At 53.2% G+C, this 767-nt stretch overlaps 1 protein-coding gene across 1 annotated transcript in view; it reads right to left on the reverse strand.

Annotated features, from left to right (window-relative positions):
- The window catches only part of APBA1 (amyloid beta (A4) precursor protein-binding, family A, member 1), a 33181-nt gene extending 32683 nt beyond the window's left edge, over nucleotides 1-498 (reverse strand). The window contains exon 1 of the mRNA XM_009994999.1: nucleotides 5-498. Within this exon, the coding sequence (XP_009993301.1) occupies nucleotides 5-498 (494 nt within the window). The remainder of the gene's footprint in view (nucleotides 1-4) is intronic.
- Between the last annotated feature and the right edge of the window lie 269 nt (nucleotides 499-767).

The raw sequence follows: 767 nt of genomic DNA on the forward strand, positions 1-767 counted from the left end.
GGGATGTAGCAGCCGATGCGTGTAGACGTAGCCCGAGTAGGCCGCGTTCATGGCTTCCTCGTGTTCGATGGAGTGGAAATGCAAGTGATTGGGCAGGGTTCGATGATGAACAGCCTCGCTGTGCTCAGCCTCAGCGTTCTCCGTGTACTCCTCAGACTCAGGCCTGTACTGCACTGCGTAGGCACTCTCATCCTCATTTTCCTGGACTCTCTCCGTGTCGTAAGTGTCTTCCACCGTGGCAATCACATCCCCTTCCGCAGTGTCCGTGTGATTGTGGAAACCACTCTCAGTGCTGGCTGACCGAGCTAACATCCCTTCCTCCTCCTGCCCTGCCAGGCCCCCTTGGCTGCAGTTGGTATGCCTGGGGTAGCGAGTTGCATACCGCTGCTCCTCCTCCACCTCTGGGCGCTCCAGGTCAGCCTCCACCGACTCGTTCACTGTCCCACTTGCTGGCTCTTCACTCACCTCCCCTTCAGATGGTCCACCCAAATGGTTCATGGCAAGTTCTGGTGGGTAGGTCACTTATTCTATTGACATTTTGTCTGTCACAGCTGGAAAGAAATAAAAAAGAAACTTCTGAATGGAGAAAATAAACAGAAGCAACTAAAGGCACTCCTCATTCCTCAGCAGACAAGCGTTTGACTTCATCAGTTGTGAAGTCAAACTGCAGCCAGTGCAGCCGTATGACCTCCCAAGCAAATCTCCCATGCTGCAGCAACCAATAACCACATCCTGGGGAACTGCACTCCTCACTTCTATGGACAAAT

Source organism: Chaetura pelagica, unplaced genomic scaffold (genome assembly GCF_000747805.2).
Source record: "Chaetura pelagica isolate M959 unplaced genomic scaffold, ChaPel_1.0 scaffold330, whole genome shotgun sequence".
NCBI classification, from domain to species: Eukaryota; Metazoa; Chordata; class Aves; order Apodiformes; family Apodidae; genus Chaetura; species Chaetura pelagica.